Source organism: Sebastes umbrosus, chromosome 14, assembly GCF_015220745.1.
Source record: "Sebastes umbrosus isolate fSebUmb1 chromosome 14, fSebUmb1.pri, whole genome shotgun sequence".
In the NCBI taxonomy this organism is placed as follows: domain Eukaryota; kingdom Metazoa; phylum Chordata; class Actinopteri; order Perciformes; family Sebastidae; genus Sebastes; species Sebastes umbrosus.
Genome location: NC_051282.1, coordinates 22,923,912 through 22,947,130, shown reverse-complemented (window position 1 = coordinate 22,947,130; position 23,219 = coordinate 22,923,912). Strand labels below are relative to the sequence as shown.

The 23,219-nt window shown below is 43.9% G+C and overlaps 2 protein-coding genes across 2 annotated transcripts in view; one reads left to right on the top strand and one right to left on the bottom strand.

The window, feature by feature from the left end:
• LOC119501673 (speckle type BTB/POZ protein) overlaps window positions 1–19,106 on the top strand; it is a 207,765-nt gene extending 188,659 nt beyond the window's left edge. Inside the window, exons 13-14 of the transcript XR_005209876.1 lie at window positions 17,822–18,685; window positions 18,839–19,106. The gene's annotated coding sequence lies outside the window, so the exon portion shown is untranslated. The remainder of the gene's footprint in view (window positions 1–17,821; window positions 18,686–18,838) is intronic.
• LOC119501674 (neurexophilin-1) lies at window positions 3,333–22,487 on the bottom strand. Its single transcript, XM_037792216.1, has 2 exons — window positions 21,855–22,487; window positions 3,333–5,279 (listed from the first exon to the last, which is right to left on the bottom strand). Exons 1-2 carry the CDS (start codon window positions 21,909–21,911, stop codon window positions 4,506–4,508), a joined length of 831 nt encoding a protein of 276 aa, XP_037648144.1. The 5' UTR covers window positions 21,912–22,487; the 3' UTR covers window positions 3,333–4,505.
• Between the last annotated feature and the right edge of the window lie 732 nt (window positions 22,488–23,219).

Genomic DNA, 23,219 nt, shown 5'->3' with positions numbered 1-23,219 from the left:
AATAAAACAGACGACCTCCACTGCATGACCCACATTTAAATACAACTTTATTCAGATCTGAGGACTTTTAGCTTTTATATATATATATGTATATTTATGTTTTTGACAGTACTATTCTTTGCTGAGGGAATCGGTGTTGTCTCGCAGTCTCTAAGGCCAAATATCCACATGTCTGTTGGCATTAGATGGGTAAGGCTGCTGCCGTGACAACGCTGACCATCCCACAGCAACATGACTGTCTCTTAAACTTAGTCCAGCAGCCTTTCTTTGAGAGAGGCGGAGAGGGTGGAGTCTCAGTGAGAGTATTGCTGTAAATCTGAGAGGATCGGTGCGGAGCAGAGTGGGGGGCTTCCTCCCAACATGTAGCCCAAGATGTGTCCTTGTTTTCTTCTACATGAGTTCAGTGCTGTGGTCTCATGTCGCTGTTGATTCCAACATGTGTGAGCATCCCGCTTCTCTCCGGACGCCCTGCGGGAGGCGAGGAGAGGAGTATTTGAGGTTACTGAGGCGTATCTATGTCGGGCACTCCGTTGGCATGCTCTCGAGGAGATTTCATGTCCTCCCAATCCAGGGGGCTTATGTAAGATGCTTTGAACAGGAGAGAGGAAAATACCTAAACCAGCACATCTTAAGATTGTGTGTGCACACGCATTTGTTTGATGGGATATAGATATAGAGAGAAATAGATAGATAGAGGGGAGTTCTCGCGGCTGATGTTCAGTTGGCTCGGCATTAAGCTCACGGAGATTAGCCAGCTCAGCCCGGCGCTGTGCGCAGGAGGGCGGGCAGGGCAGCAGTGAGGAACTACCCTCAGCAGGGTTCAACGCCAGGGTATGGGAGGTAGAGAGGGTTAGGCCAGTCGGCCGGGTCACACACAGGGAGAGGACGACAACGTGAGGACGGTGGGTAACATGCATGGAAGGGAAAGGGGCAGAGAGAGCTGCAGGACGGAGAAATGAATGAATGAACAGAGCAGGAGGCAGTGGTTCATTCATGCTGGTTGCATTTTACAAGCGTTGTATCATATCCAGCAGACAGGGCCTACATCTAGATTGCATGTTCCACTGGGACTCCTTATGTATGCTTTCAAATAAATACTGCATCACTGTGAAATCAGAATCTGTGCTTACAAGCTTTCTCATAGTTTGCACTCTGATTGATGGTAGCCTCTTTAGGAAAATCCCCTCTGTGAGACACTTACAGATACGCGTGTTGTCAACGTATATCAGTGCATCTGTGAGATATCGGTTTCGATTAAACAAGCCCACGCAAGAGGAGACAGGTTTGCCAGATGAGCAGCCTTTATCATGGCTGCAGGTGTCTGTCCCCTGCAGACTTGCTGCCATTTGCTCCGGGCCACAAGTTGATTAGGTCGCCACACGGCGAGGAGCTACCCCCCTCTTTAAGAGTGAATTAAAAAGCAGATTTACAGGTCTTTGTTACTATCTTTAGCCCTGCGACTGTGTTTTGCCTCCTCAATCTCACACAGAGCAGCCAAGGCGATGCAATTACGTCTGGCCTTATGCTACCCCCCACAGGACGACGGCTTCACGGTGACCGCTCACCGCTCCAGCCAAGCGTGCACGTACACACATCTCGACTTAATCCCTGACATCACAGCGCATTAGCATCAAACCGGCTACCTGATATCACCGTTTAATGACTCTTCACACCTGTCTTGTGCCTGTTCACCAAAAAAAAAAGTCACCGTGCCATCTCGCCAACAAAATGTCAGGCTGCCTAATTCATAGCTCCATTGTGCACTTCTCTCGACTGGTATTGTTTGTGAGCGCAACATGAGCCGGGCCAGCCAGTGGCCATTTATCTTAATGAGAGCAGTTAACTCTGGGCTGAGCTTTGGCTGCCGGCTCCACGCACAAACTATCCCTGCGAACGTCCTCTTATCCTCCTACCCGCCGACTTGATTTTTAGGAATACATCTCGCCCTCTCGTTGAAACCTTAATTAGGTTCTAAAGGAGATTAAATTATATGTAATTATTATGATAATATTTTCATTTATTCAAGATAACGGGCCGACTTTAGAGAACACAGTATTTGTCGGGGAGAGAGCAATCTGCCTCACACAGTCAAAGTTATCAAGGCGTGAAATCAGGAATCCTGACGGCAACAAAATGTAATCTTTTTCATACAGAGGGGACAATAGAAGGAGCTGCATACTCTAAGTCTCCTCCTCCACTTTAATTAAAACAGCTCAGTGAATCTCTCCCTCTCTCACTCCCCCACTGCTCTCTCTCTCTCTTAAGTGTGTATCTCTATGCAGAATCTAGTTATTTCCCTCGCACTGAACTCGTCTTAAGCCCTGGCCCAGAGTCTTTGTTGAGCAATTGCTTTTTCTTGCAAATTTTATTATTTTTCTCTCTCCCTCTTTTCCCTCTTTTATTGAAATGGAGGTGACATAACCGAGATGTATTGTGATTAAACTTGGCAGACTGTAAACTACACATTGACATGATGATGGTGGGATGCTTACCATACTTGCCAACCTTGCCATAATAGAGAGGATTTCAAAACCTTGTTTGGGTCCTCCCCCGGATACAAATTGAGTTTCAGGAACTTTATTTCCTGCATTCTGGCGATTTTTCAGAATTAAATTAACAAAATAATAAGTACACTGCAACAGCATTTTTATGTTAAAGCTGCAGTGGGTAGAAATGGAGCAAATATGATTAAAAAAAAAGTTATTTCTATTAAACGGTCACTATATCCTGACAGTAATGCATGAGACAGGTAATCTGAAAAAAAATCGTGTGCATCTGCAATATTTCACAGACCGGAGGAAAACAACCAGTCAGAGCTGATCTGGAGTCTGCTGTTCACCTTCTGTCTCTGAGAGCCACGAGTCAATCACTCGCAAACTCCGACAAAATGGTCAAACTAGGCAGCGCTGATCAAATATGAATCAATATTCTGTTACTGTAATGACTATTTCTCGCCTGAAATGTTTTCAGAATCATCTTGTAGTGTACTGTTTAGCTGTAAAATTAGAAAGTTTGTGACCCGGCAGCCGTGTTGAGATCAAGTTGAGGAACTACCAAGCACCGCCCACCAGTTGGAGCACAGCCAATAGGAACGCTCTCTCTCTGATATGACCTGTGATTGGTCAAAGTCTCCTGTCACAGGCTAGATTTTTTAAAGTCTGACAACAGAGCCATGAGGAGGAGCAGAAGTCTAGTTTTCTCTCAGAACACTTGAATTACAATATGCTGAAAGGTTATTAAGGAAGTTTTGCCCAATGATGCCAGAAAATTGTTGCCAACTGCAGCTTTAAATAGGCCTACTTTTAATTTTACTTTTAATTAAAGAGAACTGAATAATTTGCCCCTCTGGTGTGAACTTGTGTGAATCTCTGGCATAAACAAATATTCATCTGTTTTTATTTATTCATTAATTCTTTTGCCCCTGCTTGAGTATTTCTTTGTCGTAGTACTCTCCATCTCTTACTCACTGAAGGCCCTTTCAGACACAACGCGACAACGGCACCACTGCGCTCTGAAACTCGTCATTTCATGGCTTGCGCCACGCCACGACAGCTTTTCGCTGCGTTGAGCAAAACTGTGAGCGCTGCACACTGGGATGTGCGGCAAGCGCAGCTCAAACCACGTTGTGTTGTGAGTAGCTCTATTCTGCCGTGAAACGACATTTGGTGTAGCTCTATTGTCGTCACGCTGTACAGCGCCAGAAACAGGTTGCAATAAGGAAAAGGGGAAAAAAAAGTGTGTAAATTTGTCGTAAATCGGGAGAAATACGGGAGAATTGTGACCCCGGGAGGAAAAACGTGAGTCTCCTGGTAAAAACGGGAGGGTTGGCAAGTATGATGCATACATGTGAGGACAGTGAAGATGGGTAAGAGGAGGATGGACTTAAAGTTCACGTAAAAAAGATGCCCTTTAAAAAGACTTTGAGTGTAACCTAAATGATCCTGTGGTTGGTTACACATTACATTCATCTGCTCTTTGTGTTCCCTCTGGTAAGTTTTTAATCATTTATAGAGTCAAACGCTGTACGCTGTTTGTAATAAAGTCTGAATTTGTATACAGCTCTCCAGTGAAGCGTATCACAGCATTTAAATGCTTTCGCTGAAAACGCTGCCTTGTGACTTTCCAAAAGAGCAATATAGTAAAGGGCGATTAAAAGGACATTCAGACAACATTCACAGAAATGACTTGATGGAAGAGAGAACTCGCTGGCGAGAAGTTGGCATTTAGAAACTGGATTGAGGTAAGAATGTGCGTGTTTGATTTTCACTACCAGTCCAGTTAATGAATGCTGCAGTTATTCCAAATGCCTCATTATCTGCATACTGTAGTTTTGCATATATGTTTTTACATCTTACAATAGTCAGGCTACAGAGAGGTTGTTTTTTTTAAGGTGTCTCGCTGCCACAGTGGCCATAAGGACGATTCACAGCCCTGGTTTCCTCCTCATGTGTTGCAGTCACTCCTTTTCCTCTCCCCTCCCACCTCTCCTCCCCCCTACAAGTCTTCTAGCCCGAGGGCAGGTAGGGCATCTCGTTATGGTAGTTGTAGTCCGGGCAAACCTTCTGGACCAGGCGGTAGTCCGTACTGTAGAAGGAAATGTAGATACAGATGACCTTGAAAGGCTTGGAGCAAATCCAGGACACGTGACTCTGGATCTGCTCCTGGAAGCAGGTCTTGGACGGGTCGTAGTTGCACAGCGAGGTGCGCTTGCTGCGATCCACCTTCTCATAGTCCACGCGGCAGTTGAAGATCTTTGAGTCCTTGGGGTAGACCACGCTCTGGCGCTCCAGGTCAAACTCCACCGCCTTGACGGGTGGCACCAGGCTGACCGAGATGTTGCCCTGGCCCGTGGAGTTGTGGCGGAAGTAGACGCTGAACGTTCCGTTCCCGTGGTCCACGATCTTGCCGGTGATGAGCAGGTTAAGCCTCACCGTCTTGATATTGGAATAGAAGTCGCCCCAGCCGAACATCTTCTTGAACTTGCCGGTCTTAACGATGGGCCGGCGCTTGACCCTGGAGCTGGAGGCATCGGGTTTGAGCAGGTCGCTCCCCAACATCTCCCAGAACTCCTGTTTAGAAAACTCCTGCTTGGAGAAGGGGACCGGGGAGCGGTAGGGCAGCTCCAGGGAGGTGGTGTTAGCCGCTCGGCTCTTACTGTGGAGCATCCAGCGGCTCAGGGGCGAGAGGGGAGCCTGCCCGCTCAGGAGGCCCACCGTCTTGGAGGAGTCGTCTGAGGAGCTCTTGGGGCTGGAGGAGTCGTCTTCTTGACCCAGGGCCACCTGGAGAGAGGAGGAGGAGGAGGAGGAGGAGGAGGCGGGGATCGAAGAAGAAAATAGAGAAAGAAAGTAGGCAGTTATCAGCGAGGTAGAAACGTGGACAGAAAACAAATTAAAGGCTTAATCGATACTTAATTTACCGTTCATACCTCCAGTGGTAGTAACTGTGACATTCTATCAATGTTATATATATAAATAAATGGTTGGAATTTTGCAGGTATTGCTATTATTACATTCTGTTGTTTACCCCGGCCGTGAGAGAAAATACTCCTTTATGTCTAGTTTTCGCAGAGCCAGTGTAATTCCCTAAGCTCCCTAGTAATGGGCTCATATGCCTCCTTCGAGCTACTCGAGACCGGAGGGATCAAAGAACAGATCCAAAGAGAAAATCCACACCAAAACTGAATTCACATAAAGTGCGTTACTCCTGTGGTCCTGGGCAGTTTAATCAATATTTGTGAGGGTGGACAATTTTCTACAAAGTCTATAATCCTGTAAAACAATAAAGCTCTGTCATTAAGAAATGCTTTCTAGAGTTGTGAGGTTGGGTGGTTGATTTATGCACTTATAAAGTGTCTGGCTGCACTGAAAGGAGCCGGATTCGTGCTAAAACACTTGTTTCTACGCTGCCAAAACATCCTCCAAGGTGCTATATTAATGTTTCATCTCATTTTCACTTCAAACTAAGTCAGAAAAGGTCACTTGAAGATCATCTAATTGGAGAGAAATTGAAAAATGTTAAAGGAAGAAAGCCGTGTTTCCTGTTTTAAAGTGAGCTTTTTGCTTCTTAAGCACTGCCGTGCGTGTCTGAGAACAGGGGAAACTATTATTACCCTCGAAAGATTTGGTCGGAGGATCAAAGAGTTTGAGGAAGGGGATCTGGGCGAGCGGGAGGAGGAGAATAAAGTGTAATGTCCAATTAAGACTTTTTTAATTAAAGAAAAGAATCTGTATCGGCACACACACAAAGCTGTCAGATGTTAACATCAACAGAGGGGAGGGGAGGAGCAGTGAGGGAGATAAGATAGTGCTGCTGTGCTCAGCAGTAGATTTGTGAAGAGTGTGTGAATGTGAGAGCAAAGTAATGGGTAATTATTCAACGGTAATGATCTATTAACAGGTAGCGTCTGTCTAGTGCGCCGTGGAAGTCACCAGCATTATTATGTCCTTTGGATATGGCGGCGGAGAATACGCACACACACACGTCGTTTGTGGATTTTGAGTTGTAAACGTGAACAATAAGTGATGCAAATGCGGGATAAGTTTGTGTATGTGCGCTCCACCCGGGGAGATTTTACAGTGATGCATAATGCATGCACTCCTGTCTGTGCTCTGATCCATCTACTGTCTTGACTGCCAGGGCTTCCTTATACAGGCTTAGTCAGGATTATTAAGTCTGACTCATTTTTTATTCCATTTTATGCAAGTTTTTTCAAGCTCGCTCACATTTGTTCACTTGCGCCGCAGTCAGTCAGCGGTATTGATTTTCTGTCTCTCTAAAAACATGTATTTCCTTTCATAACAACGTGTATCGCATTTCAACTGGCTTGCGAGGATTCCCGCTGATGTGGTTGTGGTCTGGTGTTTGGACTCAGATAGAGGCCTCCTCCTCTTCCTCTAATCTGGCCCTATTACCGCCAGGGTGTGAGACGCCCTCTCCTCTAGTTACCTACGTGCTGCTACGCTACGCTGCCGCTCAGATCCCTCAGCCTCCCCACGGGGGCCGATAACTGTCTTGACAAGGACTCCTTCCTCTTGAATCAGGGAGCTTCTTTGAGAATCCCAAAAGTCATTAATAATGAACAAAAAATTTGGAAGAGCAGAAGACATATTGATTTTAATCTTTTCAGATGTATCTTTGTTTTTTCAGAGGGGCAGGATGACTTTGATGACAAATACAGCGTCCCCCACGGCTCCTATTGAAGGACTAGTTTGTGTTTGATTTCTCTTCTTCAATGAGCTGCTGAATGCTGGGCACAGAGGGTCGCACTCCGCCTGCCTCCCCAGATAGCACTTAAGAGCCCCTGCGGCGTCCTACAAAAAAGCCCCTTTGGGTTCTTGAAAAATATGTCACTCTTGATTTCTATAAAACCGCCCCGTGCTTTTAAGATCCTGATTATTTTGCCAGCGCCGCCGCTCGTCTAGAGTGACTCTCAGATGGCGCCAACACTCGTATCTGAGCAAAAACATATTGCAGAACGTGATGCTTTAGCTTACATATTGAGCAAGGCATGCTTCCCCTCTTTCTCTCTTCCCTTCTTCTTCATTAGAGAGCCTGAGAGGCCAGGCTGCAGGAGGAGAGATGAAGTGAGCATTGTGCTATTGTTGAACAGAAGATTTAAGTGTCTGGCGCTGCTGGAGGTGTCAGATTCAGTGTGCAGCATCGTTGTCAAAGACAAATGTTAAAATGAGCTTAATATGGCTCTGAAAAAAAAGAAGAAACCGAGCCAGAGCTGCAATTATTACGGCAGTGAGAGAACACCTACTGTGTGCTTGTCCACACCACCATGATGCATTTAAATGTGCTTTAATTGCTGCAGGTAAATGTTCCGTAGCATCGTTTTTTACATAGCATTTGCATGTTTTAAAACCCTAGGAGATCTGGTGAGCAATGCATCTCTAAGGTCACAGAGGTCACACATTATACAGCAGATTTTTCATCATTAAATATTATAACTTTTACACTTCATTCTGAAAAACTGCATACTGCGACAACTCTCTGGCCACCCTGCGTTTAACTAGGAGAATATATGAGGTGTAAGATTTAACTATCAGCACGCTTTCCAACTTTGACTTATGCAACGTAAGCAAGTTGAGATGGTGTAGGAAAACCCCCGCCACAATGCTAAAAGATTAATAATGCATTGCTTCACTATAGTGGAATATTCTCACATTTTAGCATGCACACCCCGACATTGTTTTGTTAACAGTTAAGCGCTAATGTTGTCTGCTTTGGGTATTCATACCACCCACTTGCTTTCATATTTAAAACACAGCTCAGGAAGTCATCCTTTGATGATGCATTGCACCACATGATAATATCTATTTTGTTCAGTGACCCGTGTTGTAACATTAAAGAAGTGTTTGTTGAGTTTAATAAATTGAGTGTTTCCAGGGCTGCAGCTTTAATGTCAAAGGTTTACTGTTCACTAGTAAAATATGCACCGTCTACGTAGTGTGACACAGTAGAAAGTTACTTTCAGACTAAGTTTGTTTTGTTTCATGAAGCTTGGCGAGATGTATCCCAGCTTTAAGTACTGTAGGCAAAGTGTGGGCGATGGGCAATCAGGTCTTAGTGAGGGGGCGGAGGTTCGGGGTGATTTTGTCATTTGTCATGTGCGCTAAGTGAGTCAGTGAAACGGCTGGAGAAGATGGGAGGTGGCTGCAGGCTCTGTCGCTGCGGTAATTGTGAGTCATTCAGCCTCAGTGAGCACAGGCCCCAGGCCTCTCTCCCAGCAGGGAGCGAGGGGAGGGGAGCGATCCTCACAAGCCTGCCAGCTCCACAGGCAATAATCAGCCTGTTACAGTGACAGGTACACCGTTTTAACCCCTTTCCCCCGGTGACAGAAGCACACTATGGCCGTAATGCAGCAGAGAGATCAGGGAGCCACTTAACTGAAATCTGTGCTGTAACTCTCACAGACGCAGGGGGACTGGTGACAGACCAGTGTGTCAACCAAAGGATATTGTTCCAAAATTAGACTCCCACTTGAGTTTGAACATTCAGACTTAACTTGTTAAATTCCTGGAGATGAACGAGGGTTGCGGATTTCCGACAAAGAGCTGCACACGTTTTATTTCAGAGACGTGGGGACTTCACAAATCACAAATACAGCAGTTGACGTAGTATATCGAGCGACTGTGAAAGAACACTCATTGAATTAAAACGTAATTAAATAATGGGTATAACAAGCAACAAAGTCCACTACTGGTTGGCAGGAGGAGAGGTAGAAGGGTACAACAAACACTGAGCTTTCCCCAAGGAGGCCGCTGTTCTTGTCCTGTGTGAAACATAGTCATTTGTTTTCATTTGTATTTTGTTTTTAAGTCATTTTAAGCCAAACCATGATGTGTTTTGTTGCCTGAACCTAACCTAAACCAGCAGTTTTATTGCGTTTTGGGTTTGTTTTATTTCAATTTACATTAATCACGTGTTTTAAACTGTTTAAAACTGCGACCGTAATCTGGCAGAAAATACATTTCTCTCAAAACATAATTTGGTTATGCAGTTTAGTTGTATGGGAACGTAATTTTGTGGGTTCTTCCCTGTTTTGTATCACTGTGAATCAAATATATTTTGGTTTTAGATTGTTGGACGGACAAAACAAGCAATTCAAAGACATCACCTTGGGCATTGGGAAATTGGGAGAAGCTATAAACAGTATTTTTATAATAACAATGGATAAAATGAGCATGTTTAATGTGAAAACGGGTCAGTCAAAGTGATGAACCCACAGAGAACGATCATCACCTGACTTTGTAGTTCCCCTCAGTTCAACGGAGCGTTTTAGTGTCTCCCGGCTCATTGATTTTTATGGCTCGCAACTTTGCTGTTTTGATTCACTCTCACCGCTCTTATAGCGTCAATTTTGGCTGCAGACAGAAAACTTAGTGACTGGTGAACACAGTGGAACCTTTAGCAGCTAAAGAACCAGATATTTCCATCAGGAGGTGGTGGAGACCAAACTAGAGCTAAAAGGAGATATATGGATTCATCAGGTGGACAGAAACATGATGCTGCTCTGTAAATAGGCAACTGTTTACCATCAAGTTTGCTGTATCAACTTAAAGTTAATAATATGCTATTGTATTTACGACTTGTTTCTGCTGCCCCCAAGTGGTCAAAAAGTCAGATTTGGCAGGTTTAAATACGATTTTGACTTGCTCTTGTGATGGTATTTAACATTGTTGTAGTAGTGCATTACATCTTTTTGGATTTCTTTCACCGCTGTACATTACAAATTAAAATGTGCAGTCTTTACATTGCTGCCACCAAAGTTATTGCAGGTTTAGGCCTAAATAAACAAGAAAAATAAACAGTAGCTTAACAAATACTGAAAATAATTGTTAGTTGCAGGGGATTGAATGAGTAGGGACTGTGGTGCAGGGCTCTATTTCATTACTTATTTTTTATTGCCATTGCTATGTAATAAAAGCTATTTTTATTGCTTTTATTACCTTTTTTACGGTGATATATGTATCCCAGTAAGCACTGAATGGCAGGTGAAAAGACATCTGGGAATGTAAGTTGAAAATTAATTTGGCATGTGACAATTTTTAGAGTTTTAGTTTACATATAACCATAATTGTTTTAACAGCTTTTCAATGATATAATTCAACAACTTTGAAATTAAAATCTCAAAAGTCTTGAACTGCCTCATTAAACAATCGCTTACTAGAATGTGTACCGTATGCATGTCTTTGGTGTGATGTGTGTTAATCATATTTTTACGGATGCATGATCTGGATTAGAGTAAATGAATTGATTGATACAGAGAATCGTCCTGTAGAGCCGCCCAGCGGGGCTGAAAGCATGTGCTTGTCCTGGGGAGCTGACAAGTTCAATAAGCACTCCATTTTCCTCTGGCTGTTGAGTTGAAATCTTCATCTCTAATATGACATCAATTTTTAATTAAAGACCCAGGCAGCTCAGATTTCTTAAGTGTTCGTCAATGCTTTATTCTCTTTTCTTCTCTGTCTGCTGTCCCCGTCTCCAGATCTAATATGCTCTCTGCAGGAGGCTTCTCTGTTACATGATTAAAGTCTGAAAACGGCTGTGCCCTTATAACTAATTATTCTTCTGGCTAGTGTAGATCCAAGAAGAGGTGAGGGAGGGAAAGGTAATTTCACAAGAAACAAGCCATTTGACTCTTAATGAATAATTTACTCCGGCTTCTTGGGGGTCACTGGAGCTCAGATCTGCGGCGGATGAACAAACTCCCGACACTGAATCTTTTTATTCGAAACTCTTTTCCCCGATCTTTCTTTCTGCATCCTCCGCCCGCTTTCCCAGCTCATTTTGGACAGGTTCAGTTGTGTGCTCCCAGAGGAGTTGGGCTCATTTTGTATGCTCAGAGCGACGCCGGGCTCTGAATTGGCTATCAAACTTTTTACATTATAGGATATTGACAAGTTGGCGGCGCGAGGAGGGTGCAGAGGGGACTGTTTCTCCCCAGGTTGTCTCCAGTTTGTCTCCAGGGAGCAAAGCGTGCATTGATGGGGCAGAGCTGATTAAAGCGCTGCTACAGTATTCACACCTGTCTGGTAAAAGCTGGAAGGACTCTACAATTGGTGTAAAAAGCTTCAATTGAATGCCGTCTTATCAAGTTGTCTGACATAAAAGGGATATGTGATGAAAAACTCACTTTTTTGGTGCCTGTGCACATACATTTAGGTATTTGGAAGGCCTACCAACCCACAAACTGTGAAACAAGACAACCCAGTCAGTTTTTTTGAGGGCTGCCGAGATCAGAAATGTGAAATGTGTGACATGTGAGCTAACAAGACATTCACAGTTTGGCTCCCCTTTCGGCCCTAATCAGACTGAGCGCTCTTTGCAGGTGGAAAACGTGAGGCACACCGCACTGCCTTTTTGGTGCCCGATCAGACGGAGCATTTTTTCAGTTTGCTGCGTCTTTTTTTAACGTTGCTAGGCAACCACCGAATGAGTGCTAATGTTGGCTTGACAGAAACCATGATCTGTCGCTACCTAATAGTTAATAGTACAGTTTAAAATAATAAAATCAACTTCCCCGAAATTTCAAACACCGCACTATTTTGCCTCCTGCTTCTGTTCAGGGCTGCACGGTGCGGCGGTTGTTAGCACTGTCGCCTCACAGCAAGATTCAAAGGTTCAAATGCAGGTGCACACCCGGCTTGGGGCCCTTCTGCATGTTCTCCCTGTGTTAGCGTGGGTTTTCTCCGGGTTCTCCGGTTTCCTCCCACAGTCTATAGTCATGCAGGTTAGGTTCATTGTTCACTCTAAATTGCCCGTAGGTGTGAATGTGATTGTGAATGATTGTCTGTCTCTACGTGTCAGGCCTGTGATAGTCTGGCAACCTGTGTCGGCTGGGATCGGCTCCAGCTCCCCCCGCGACCCTGAATAGGATAAGCGATTACAGATAATGGATGAATGGATGTTTTCTGTTCAGATCATGGTAACTACGGTGGTAAACTCATATAGCTCTGTTTATCCAGAAGAAGTCACCATAATGACAAAAAGTGCTAATGTCGTTGGGCACTTTTCTGCTCTGAGGTGCATTTTTTCAACTCGAGGCATTCAGGGTGCTCCTGTAAAACGCAAGGCGCATAGGGCGGAAAAATGTGAGGTGCTCAGCAATGCAAAAGCAGCGTTCACAACGCTTCACTCTCATTGAAAACAATTACAAAAAGCTGCCAGAGGCTGTTTAAACGTGCTCTGTCTGATCAGGGCCTTCCTATGTCACATGCAGGCTCATTAGAATATATCGTCCACAGCTTGAGAACTACCTTTGCAAAGGTGCACCATATTTTTCTCTCAAGCCAATCAGAGCAGACTGGGCTTTTTTTGGGAGGAGGGCTTAAAGAGACGGACGCTAAAACGGAGCGTTTCAGACAGAGGGTGAATACAGGTATATTCAGACAGACAGTATGAGAAAAATAATGTGTTTTTTGAACATTAAAGCATGTAAAAATGTTCTAGTAGAAACCCAGAACACAAGTATGAACCTGGAAAAGAGCATGATATGTCCCTTTAAAGCTCCAGTGTTTGTGTTGGCTTTTGAACACCTGTCCAGGAGCTTAAAGCATGAATATCTGAACAGTTGCCAGTTTCAATCCCCAACAAAAAAAAGAAAATTAATTATGCTTTCTTGTTCATTAAATTGCTTTAGTAAAGGTCAAATCAAAGTGTGCAGTTCCCACCAAGGAATTTGTGTAACTGTGTGAACCGGTCACACTTGTAGTAGAGCTGAAAGGCGTCAATGGCCAACTTTAAATACTAATGTGGTTGCAGAGATGGGCCAGACGTGTCCACATTTGTATGGTGAACACGAATGCAATGCTTCTCTGATTGTTTTGAGGCTCTGCCTATGCTTTGCAGGCTGCATGCATATAAGACTACAATATGCCACACGGCTCGGACTGCCACAGCAATCTGCTTCTTTAGCTGAAGTCGAACTTTTTTCTGTTTAGCTGCGGATAAAACCAAATGTGAGCTGGGGAAGTGAAATCTGATCACAAGTGCTTACTTGTGAAACATCTGACACGCATCCTGACAACAGGTGTGAACTGCAGTCCATGGAGCGCCACCGGAGGAAACAACAGTATTTCAAAATCTTAAAGCAGCTTATGTGTTAAGTGACAAGTGACCTCCAGCAGTCCTCTCCAGAAAATGGACAGCATTTTCTTTAAATTACATTTGTTAACTTTCAGTGGCAAAGAAGAATGTTGTGTTCTGTTGTTATCCTGCTACAAAAGCGAGGAAGTCGAGGTGCATGTTTGGACAAAGAATGTGACTTTGACGCCGCATACTGTGGTCTGTCTATTTCTTTTAACCAAGAATGCAATCTTTCCTTAACATTAACATTGCCAGAAAACAACGGTGGCATAGTGGAATAAATGGTGGAAACACGAGTGCCGGTCGAACAGAGTTTGTTGTGTTGGAGTACAGAAAGTGTAGCTTAGTGTTATCAAAAAGCTTTTCAATGTCATGGTGAATATTTTGACGATTTCAACAATGTGGATGAGGTCTTTGAATTTGATGGCCGCCCGTATACGGATATTCAGATTTCACAACGAGACTTCTTCTTGAGCGGGACTTGGACACAATAACAAATAGACCGGATCAAACGAAAGATAAGAAAAACATTTTATTTCTCTGTAGGGTCCTTTCTATAATGTTGGTAATAATAGCAATCTGAGCCTGTCAGTGGCAAAGACAAGCACTTTTAGTGAACGTAACGTTACATTGACGTTGCTCACTTTCCCTCGCAGCCCGTTTCGTGGCTCAATACTGGACCAATTTCAGAAATTGTTGTCCCCATTAGTCACTTAGGCATAAAAACATGGGAAAATAGGGCTGAAAAATACCAAAGTTACCCTTTAACTACACAGGTAACAGTTGAGCGAACATGTCACGTTTTAATGAACTGATAAAAAAATCTATTTGTGCTTAAGGTCTGTGAACTTTCCCCGAATAGACAACACTACAGCTCCTCACAGGGTCACTGTGAAGTGGGGCATGGATACATGCATGACTACTCAAACTGGAGCAATAATGGTTACAATAATTGCCCGTCATTGTTGTGCTATATTCCACAGCAAAACATTCTCAATTCAATTCAGAAATCACTGTACTCTGCAGAAAAAAATGTTCTTATTATCCATTTATTATACTTGAAACACTTCTTCTTTCAAGCTCAGCCAAATCCCTGATCCCTGTGGCTGTGCGCCGCTTTAATTGGAAACCCCCAAAAAGACCCTCAGCGGGCCTTGTCTGGACATGTGCACCACTCTGACCCTGAAAATCACTGTACCGTCACCGGGCAGCACGCTGGTGAACTGCGCACTACATGTTCATTCACGCAGAACAGACTGTTTACAGATTGTGAGAGAATATAAATGGGCTTTTGCTCCCCGGTCTCATTCTATCCAGCGGCTGCAGTCACTCCACGATGAGGTCAGCATGAACCTCGGAGCCCGCGGCATCAGAAAAGCTTCTTCAGTGTTAAACTGCACTGACAACGGCCTGATGTTCCCCCTTCAAATAAAGCCACGTCCCCTAGTCCCACATCGCCTTTTCTAATATTGTTTGGAAGCCCACTTGAAACGATGAAAATTTCATTCTATATTGACACTTTCCATAACATTTTCACAACGCAGTAAAACTACTTTTACTATTGTCAGCTCCAGCAGAAGCTCTCTGAAATTAAAACGTCTGTTATGGATTTTCCCACCCTTAGTTATTCCTCTGTGTGAAAGTCAAGCGCATCTTTATCTGGATCCCCTGGGAGTTATACCCACTCATTCCACCCAAGGCTACGAGTCGTTTTTCTTTAAGCTGTGCACTGTAATCCACCCTCCGCTATCCCAACCAGCAGACAAACCTACAGATATTCTTCCAGGATCTGCTCTGTCTCCCCTGCAGTCTCCCAGAGAGCGATGCCACAATAAATTGTGCTGGTTTTGAGCAGACAACGTATTCTGTCTCAGGACAGCTCGGCGCTTCACTATGAAGGGCTGTCAGTGTGTCAGGGAGCAGCTTTCTCTCCGTCCGTCTCTCTCAGTCTCTCTCAGTCTGTCTCTGTCTGTCTCTGCTGGGAGTCTGAGGGGGGAGGAGGAGGGGGAGGTGGGGAGAGGACAGGCGGTCCCCCCGCTGGCTTCCTCAGCGGGCGGTCAGGAGGGAAGGGGTGCACCTCTGGGGTCACTCTTGCTGTGATTGTGCATAACTCAAGCTGTTTTACACCACAGGCAGGAAGCCACAGATGTTGTCCATTATAACACCAGCAGCCCCGCTCATTCATCGCTGTTTATATATTGTTTTTGTGATTGCTCATTGTTGGGCTATTTATTTGATCAAGACAAACAGAAATTAACGTAAAAAAGTGTGAGCAAAATAGGTTAAAACACAAGGAAAGAATCATACAGTTACACCAGATATGAAAGCCAAGAGGTCCATTATGTGGCTGCAGGAGTACACATCACACTTAAGGAGACAAACAAAAATCATGCAATTATCTGTGCAAACCAAATGAAACTTAGCGGTAGTTCAGTCGGGTAGACTCTCTTTACACTCTAATTCATTCACAAATCTCTCCGGCTCCTACTCTTATCATCTGACTACGGGCGTTAACTCTAAAGGCCCTGCTGCGGTTGGCCGTCAGACAGGTTGGGGCCGTTTGTGAGCGTCTGTCGGCCTAGTTTTTGCGTTGTGTCCTGCACCGTTGGCTCTAATCTGCCTGTGTCAGAGGCTTTTTGGCCGATTCAGCGTGTTGATTCAGTGGCGGGGCCCATCTTTGAAAGAAATCACTCTGATTGGCTGTTCAGCTTAAGCGAATCAGTGCACGAGAAGAGAAACGGAAGTAAGGAAAGCAAGCAAACATCTTAATCTCATCTGATCATTCCAATACACGGATATTTCCACAACGACATGGCCCAGTGAGTGGTGAATGAGAGTGGTGTGAAAATGGTCGGCAGACGCCGCTTTGTTTTATGTACGTATCATAACATCGGCTTGTATATCCGCCATCGTCGGTCTTCCGGTTTTCCTTTTTGAATGACCTATACAGAATACCGCCACCTGCTGGTGTGGAGAGTTATTTCATCTCACGCAGGCGCAGAACGTACGTGATAGTTGGCTGTTGTTTTTAGTCTTTGCGGTGTGTTCGAGTGAATTTTTTTTGCCAAGACAAAGGCGACGTGAGGCAACGCAACAGTCTGCCTTTATCGCCGCTAGTTCTTTGATGTCGGCTTGGTTTGCTAGGCCATAAGTTAACAACCAAGTTTTGCCTCTGAGTCATGTCGTTGCTGTTAAATTAAAAAAACTGTTCCCCTCTCTGCTGCAGTCAGTTGTCATTGGAGTACAAACCGATGCGATCCTCCTCCAACCCATTTACCTCCACCTCTTCATCATATCCTGAGCCCACTCCTGCTCCACATCCTATCATCAGATCTTCAACCCTTTACCACCACCGCCACCGCTAGTGTATAGACTCTATATTCATGGCATCACTACCCCCCTAAACATACTACGTCACAATGGAGTCTAATCGCCAAAGACTCTTCACTATTCATCTTATCGTGCACCACGTAGCTAATTATTGTTCACTCTATATGAAGTCTGAATCACCTGAAAATAAGAATTGTTGTGTTTTCGTGACCTTAGAATGAGCCGTTTATATCTACAAACTACAAATCCTCACATTTCGAGAAGCTGGAAGCAGCAAATATTTGACATTTTTGCTTGAAAAAATGACTGAAACGGTTAATCAAAAGAGTTGCTGAATAATTCTGTTGATTGACTAATCGTTGCTGTTCTATAAATGGGCATCAGTGTGGTTCCTGTATCATACACAAGATAAACTATAAGAAACATCTTCTGTAAATGATGAAGCTTGTGCAGTTGTGTGTGGTGTGTGCTCACCCGAGCTGTATTGCAATCACTCTAACAATGACTAACAAGAGGAGTGCATATTATTATGCTACTGATGATGAAGATGCCATGACCTCGTAATCGTCCCTCTCAAATCACCCCCTTCATCAGCACAATAAACCGTTCTGTCGGCTTCCACTGCAGCCGAACCCTCCCTTATGACAGAAATTTGACAATTATGAATGAGTTTAGAGTTTCCTGTGTGTGTGTGTGTGGGATGTGAGCTGGAGAGTAGAAGCTGATGAGCTCTGACATGCAGATTGCAACAGTGATGGCAAAGAGGAAGACTCAAGAGAGCGAGGAAGCCCAAAACAAAACAAAAATTCTATTCACTCCGCTGCTGCTGTCTCACATTTGTGTGCAATATATGCTTTATCAGACAGTGAGTGTTTTTTTTTTCTATTTGTTTTCTCAGGATTAAGGTGGTATTTCTGCTTAGCCGGGGATGTATCTGGTCGGACAAGGTCGGCGACCCTGCGAGGAGGACAGGTATCGAAGAAGCATGAATCTAAGGCTGTGTGACAGGACAAAACAGAGAAAGGAGTCCGATGTGGTTAGAATTAACGCCAGCCAGCCGCTGCTTTTTAATCTTACACACAAATACCCAGGTTTGCACAGTGTGTGTTTGTGCATTGTTGCAGCGTGCTGTCTAGTGGAGTTCCAGGCAAACTACAGGCAGTTTTGCTTCGATTGTTATGCCTTTTGTTGGCTTAGTTGCTGTGCTCTGTTGTGATTCAAGCGTCCCATTGCTGCGGTGCAGCCTCATCACGATCCCGTCCTTGTCATGAGAGGGGTTTTGGCTCTGTGAGGCGTTCAGTGTAAGAACGTAATTTGTTTTTAATTGACATGCCGTGTTGAATAAGTACGCGTTTCCTTGCTGATGGCAAAGTCAAATAGAGGTTGATGGTAAAAGTTTCGAAGTGGAAAACATACTTTAACGCTGTCATGTTTTCTTTATATTTTCAAATCACCTCCATGAACAGAAAACCTTGGGATATGTATGAATGTCTTCATCGAAATTCAATCTGCAAAAAAAAAATGTGTAAATTCTGTACAGGGCCACTGAGGTGAAACTCAGCTATCAAGCATGATGGTCAGCGTCTGGGTCTGCACTGAAAGCAATCAGACGGAGTATAAAGCCGTCGTGTCTCTCATGGCCACAGAGAGGCTACCTGTGCAAAAGAGCAGCTGTGCACTCAACGTGAGGACGTATGAAGAGCCGAGAGGGCCGCTGCATCCCCGGCGATCTTCACCACATGAAGGTTGCAGCACATGCAAGGTCAGAATTCCTTAATTAATAAGCTCTTTTGTGGGTGTGCACGTGTACTAGAAACAGACATGTATGTCTCCTTGAGTGCTGACTGAGTGAAATTACATTTAAACCATTTTACCTATTTGAAATGATGATTAAGAACAAAAAATGTACTTCTAGGTGGCATAATTGCAGAGGAGAGAGTCTGCAGTTCACGGAGCGGTCGAGTTCAGCACCCTGTTCTGTTGCACTTCATTCTTCTGTTGGTAGTTATTCAGATTGTTTACCTCAACCTTGTGCTGTGCACAGTTCAGCCACACTGCTGCAGCTGTAATTATATGTGGATTAAGTGTATTTTCTTGGATGCTTTTGTGTAAAGAGAAGAAAGAAGCTGGGATGACTGTCAATGAGGTGTATAAACCTCTGAGGCAGATGTCTCACCTATTCCTCTTTTTTTTTACCTCTTTACCTGCACCTCCTCTCATTTCTTTCGTCACCACTCTGTACTGTACCTGCTCTATTTTCAATATATCTTCTATAGACACCTGGCTTTCCACCGCAACTTTCACATTAAAACTGAAACAAATCGATTGACAAATATTTTGATAATCGATTAATCGTTTAAGTCATTTTTCAAGCAGAAATCACAAACATTTGATGGTTCTGTAGAGCACTTTTCACAATTTTCTGACACTTTACAGACCAAACGATGAACCGATTAATCGGTAACAAAAAAAATCTTTATATTTAACGTCTTGGCTCTGCTTAACCAGCTACTGACCGCTAATCACAAGCACAGGACACAAACTATCCTCCTAAATATCCCACAGATGATTCTCCTGATTGATGCATAATATCAGCCACTTAGTTCGCTGAAACAAACCCAGTCAGCTTTGCCGAGGCATCTCATAAGAAAAATAACTCTAACCGCTGCCAAAAATAAACATAATTTCTCAAGCAGTCAATTATACAACTGAGATGGTTTATATTATTCATAACCCTCCATTCAAATACAGAGAATAATTAACATTTGAGACGCACCATTCATCACATGAACAACAAGCAGAGTGGCACCTTGTGTTAATAGTCGTCTGTATTAGTAGTCATTTGGAAAAAGGCCCCTCGAGACCCAAACCCTCGCTGAGAGTTGCGGAGCTATTACAACAGAAAATCATCCAAATCGAATTTTAATGCGTAGTAGGCTTATACGATTATTAATCACGACTCTCTTGCATAATAAAAAAGTTGCTTAATTTATTAATTGCTCCATAATTTATCTATGTCACGGGGGCTAATGAATTACCCAGGATCTCCTGCTGAGGGATGTCATGTACGTTTTTCATAGATACATGGTCTGGAGAGGAGGAGAAAAGGCCCAATTAATTTCATTATCATTAGCCACAGACCTTCTGGGTTACAATAGGCTGCAGCCCTGCAGCTCACAAAATGCTCCCAGAACCAAGACAACACAAGAGCGAGTGTTAAGCCTATTATCCCACTCTTGTATCTAGTTATACAACGGCTGAAAAGGCACTCATCCCCCCATATTTTAAGTCAGCGTGTGGTCCCTTCTCTCTCTCGGATCTGTTGAAACTGTCTCGGCTAAATCAATCTGTGTGTGTTTAGTCTTTTACAAGCCCCGTCTGTCAGACCTCCGATCACCAAAAGGGCCATTACTTCCCTGTGAGCACCTGAATAATACTTTAATATGAAAACCACAAGGTCATCCTTGAAGGGATGCATCAGACAAGCACTCAACCACACTTAAATAATTCCGCACTGATGTGTTTTTTTTATTTTTTTTGGGAGCTTGCTCATTTCCTGGGCCCTGTGATTCTCAGCCCAGGGGTTTCCGAGCAGGAGGGTGTTCAAGTTTCCTCATGTGAATCCAGAGCTGATTTCTCATTAAAGGATGCTTTTTAATAAATCCAGCGAGCGTACATGAAAGAGGGAGTGGGTGATCCAGATTTTGGTAGTATGGTTATGTAATGTCTGAGGTATTCATTAAGGCTGCAGAAACAGTTCATGTTTACACATGTGGTGTTAGAGGTCAGCGGGGGTCCTTAGGGAAGACGGTTTACTTATGTATACTGGAGGTTTGTAGTGTTACTTCATTTATTATTAGTGAGCTCAATTAGAGAACAGAGACTCTGATGAGACGTTCAAAGCTATATATCTCACCACCCACAGTATGAATCCTGTGTTTAATCATATCTGAGAAGAAGGTGAGAGTCCTCAGAATAAAGACTTTACTAAGAAGAGCTCATCTCTCTGTCTGCAGACATGAACAAAGTACTCCATCCTCTGTCTTACAGATCCTACAGTAAAACTCACACACCACATGTCCAATGTCTCTAGAAGATGTTTGTAGCACATGAATTTCTTATAAAAAAACAAATCTGATTAAAAAAACAAAAATGTTGTGTCTGGTATAAGTTCTTTATTTGAAGCCAGATGTGTGCATGGGCTGCTGCAGGGTTTCTTCAATTTACATATATTTTCTCTGTAAGTTCATACATATCAAACTGGTGAAAGCTCTCTCATCATTTACTTTGTTTTGCCTCTTTTTTTTTTTTTTGCTTTGGCTTAAAGTGAAAGGTTACACCTGCTGCCTGCACTTTAATTGATTTAGGACGCATGTGCACTTTTCCTGGTGAAATGATGACTTTCATGTGCAGTTACATACTTTTAAGTAAAATCCAATAATGTGTATTGAATGATGGGTTAAAAGGCTGACGTGTCTCCAAAATACGCACACACACCGGCGGCACGCTGCTGCGCTCAGCTGGGAATAGTGACAGTGAATGTTATTTATACTTCATAATTATTATAAGTTAGAGCCGAAAGAACACAGCACATCAGCACAAATGCGTCTTGGAAGCAGCGAACAGAGCACACAGCAGGCGGGGATTTATCTCTGCATCTCTGCAAGAAACACAAATGATGTATCATTGTGATCAGCATCATCTCCACCAGCTCTCAGTCTCTCCACATGCCTGTCAGCAACATTTGAGCCTATACTTATAATCGCGAGTTTGTAAGTTTTTGGTGCAAATGGGGTGCAGACACCTTGTACCTCATGACGCAGGTATAGGATGAGGTGTTAAATGGATAATAAAAAGGTAATTCAGATGCAAAGATGCATAAAGACTTAACAGTGTGACTTTCCCCCCCACTACTCCCACTCTTTTCTTACCAAACAAGCGGTTCCGTTGAGGAGGAGCAGGATGAAGCCGCGGTTGGGACGCATCATTCCGGCGCGTAAAAACCCACAGCTCCCCCTCTCCGGGTGGCAAAAAAAAAAAAGAAAATTAAAAAAAACTCCTTTTCCTCCTTCAGGAAGATGTTCTTCCTCCGGCACCGGATCCCTCTCTGCTGACGCACGGTCCCATGTCCAACCAAGGTAGGCTCAACTGCTGCTTCCACAAAACACTTGGAGTCTCCTTTTTTGTCTTTTTTTCTTCCCACCAATCCGGAGTTTGAGTCAAATTAGTTGTGGTATGAGAAATCCATGAATATGCGATAGGCTGTTATCATCCATGCAAAAACCAATAGAGAGATCCCAGCTCAGAGTGAAGTGGGTGTAGATCATATCTGGTCACTGGTGCACAGTGGAGATCCTGCTGGAGTGATGGAGATGGAGATGGAGCTGCAGCCTCCTGCACAAACTGAGCGATGCTGAGACTGGCAAGAGCGAACACACGTTTTAACAGTTTCTACTCCCTCTCTCTCTCTCTTTCTCTCTCTCTCTCTCTCCTTGTGCCTCTCCCCTCTTCTCTCACCACGAATCTCTCCTCTCCTCTCTCTCCCCCTTTCTGTCCCCCCCTCCTCCCTTATCTCCATCTCTACCCAGCATCTCCCTCTACTCCTTCTCTCTCTCTCTTTCAGCCACTTTCTCTGATCCCATCCACTCAATTCATTCTGCATATCAAATAACAAACAATTAGAATGAATAACAACAATAAACATCTGTTCCACTTGTATGAGTGCATCTGCCTCTTATTTTTCCAATCCCCCATCCAATATATCTGACATCAGCCTACAACAGCCTGCCTCACTAATCCACCGACAAACATTGTGGGGCATTTCTCATCACCGAGAACTGTCATTAAGTCTAATCATCACTGTGGGTGGAAATCATTGATTGGGAAAGACTGGGTCTGTGTTTGTCACAACACAACACAACTCCTGTGTCAGTATACAGTAAACTGAGGATGTTAAAGCTGCAGCTACAAACAAAGCCTGATACTCACTGTCACCTCGTGCATGTTACAATCAGGTTGTTTGTCCTCCCAACAGGTCAGCCAGTGATCCGGAGCCCCGCTGAACAGTATCGACGTACTCTGTGAGCACTGATGAACCGGTGACCGTCACCTCAGCGGGGTGTGATTGATAAAGACTTTCCCCAATAACACACAGTTCATTAGGAGCAGGTTAATGGACTGAAATGCAAGATTCCACCACGTAGGTCCCCTGGCTCCCAACGGCTCCATTCCTGCTTAATTAGACCCATAGATGAGTTTCTCTCCGCTCCGTCCATCTCGCCAAGTCTTTCCATTTT